Source organism: Cyprinodon variegatus, unplaced genomic scaffold (genome assembly GCF_000732505.1).
Source record: "Cyprinodon variegatus isolate N-32 unplaced genomic scaffold, C_variegatus-1.0 Scaffold626, whole genome shotgun sequence".
NCBI classification, from domain to species: Eukaryota; Metazoa; Chordata; class Actinopteri; order Cyprinodontiformes; family Cyprinodontidae; genus Cyprinodon; species Cyprinodon variegatus.
In genome coordinates this window covers 438,520-440,129 of record NW_015151079.1, presented here as the reverse complement: position 1 = coordinate 440,129, position 1,610 = coordinate 438,520, and the positions used below count along the sequence as shown (strand labels likewise).

At 37.2% G+C, this 1,610-nt stretch overlaps 1 protein-coding gene across 1 annotated transcript in view; it reads right to left on the bottom strand.

Moving 5' to 3' along the window:
- Positions 1–879, bottom strand: part of syt4 (synaptotagmin 4) — a 9,310-nt gene extending 8,431 nt beyond the window's left edge. The window contains exon 1 of the mRNA XM_015393147.1: positions 606–879. Coding sequence (XP_015248633.1) covers positions 606–639 — 34 coding nt within the window. The 5' untranslated portion in view covers positions 640–879. The remainder of the gene's footprint in view (positions 1–605) is intronic.
- Positions 880–1,610: the final 731 nt, after the last annotated feature.

Genomic DNA, 1,610 nt, shown 5'->3' with positions numbered 1-1,610 from the left:
TGAGTTTATTAATATTTTAGTCTGTAATCCTGGGTGGGATGTTGTTCAAGGCAACAACGCCAAACAGATGGAGGAAACGATGGGGGGGGGGGCGTTGATGCATGAGAGCATAAAAAACAAGCTGTCATTTTCAGGCTTTAATAATGCAAAGGGGAAATTTTAAATATAATTATTTAATTTAACAGTAGTATTTTTTTATATAATTTTTACCTTGATCAAATATACTGAAAAGGTCTCTTAAACGTTATTATTTATAGTGCCTGCAGCATACCATGACATCCAAGATGATGACTGTTCTAACAGAATATAGACTGTACTTTAAAAATGCAGGTTTTAAGCTTTCTTTTTAAGATCTTTCATTTGTTTTTATCAACTTAATTTTCCTTCATTTTCACAGACTAAAATGAATTTAAATAAAGAAGATCAGACATACTACATTGGTGACTGGAAAACAATTCTCAGCTTTTAATTATGGCAAAGTCTTGAGAAAGGATTAACAGGTACTAATAATTGTCAAAATGATTAAACCGCCACCACTTAATAAGAGCCACCATGTAGTGATCTATAGAGAGATATTAACCAGTGTGTTTATTGTGAGGACTCACCAGGCTGTGCTCCTTCCCCCATCGTAGGAGCCATGATCGCTATCCAAGGTGCTGAAGCCTCTTTTTGTATCCACACTTCGCTGTCCCTTCCTCAATCTGCTGATGACCTGGTTTAGAATACTGCTATAAATCTGAGTTTGATTCTGCTTAGAAATCTAATTCAACAGCTTTAATAATGCAGTAGAAAATCTTGTTAATTTCCTGGGAAAAGGCTGCTCTGTTCACAAGCTTCTGCTTCTCTTACTCTTTGATGCGTTAGAGAGTCTCAGAGGCGGCAACACCCTGCACTCTCTCTCCTTCCGTTTCTCTTTGTCTTCTTGGTCTCTCTCCCATTTTCTGATAGCGAGCTCTCTCGACCCCTCCCATTCCCCGGCAAGGCTGAGCTCATCATTGCTGACGCAGTGGTGACGGAGGCTTGCTGAGAAATTAGGACCCCTGGTGAAGCAGCACAAAGAGCCTGCCAATGTCCTCATTGTGATTGATTTTGAGGAAATAAATGCTGTCAACCTCTTTCAGCATCCTTAGCTCTGTGTGTGTTTTTATGTCAAACAGTTTGTTTATGTTGCATGCTTTGATGGGCACTGATGGCAGATGTGTTAAATGAAATGAAATGCAAGTTCCTGCTGTGTGTGTAAATTATACAGAAGTTTAAAATGTTATTTAATTTGGATTCATCTTGTAGCAACATTGCATTCTTAATCAGAGCTCACATTTCCTCTAACATAGGTTAAAGGTACATGCCTTTATGTAGTTATGTTCAAACTATACACCATTTACAGTTTTAGTTTGATATTTCTCATTTCATGTCAATTCTGATTTACAAAGAATCCTGGATAGGTATTAAAATGTCTCCAGGAAAAACTGAGTGAAGGTTTACTTGCCTTCCAATGAACGCCTGTGCTGTGATTGACTAGCAGGTACAGGAAAACAAGGACCTCCGTGCACCAGCTGATCTATGTTTTATTTTTATATATATATATATATATATATATATATATATATATA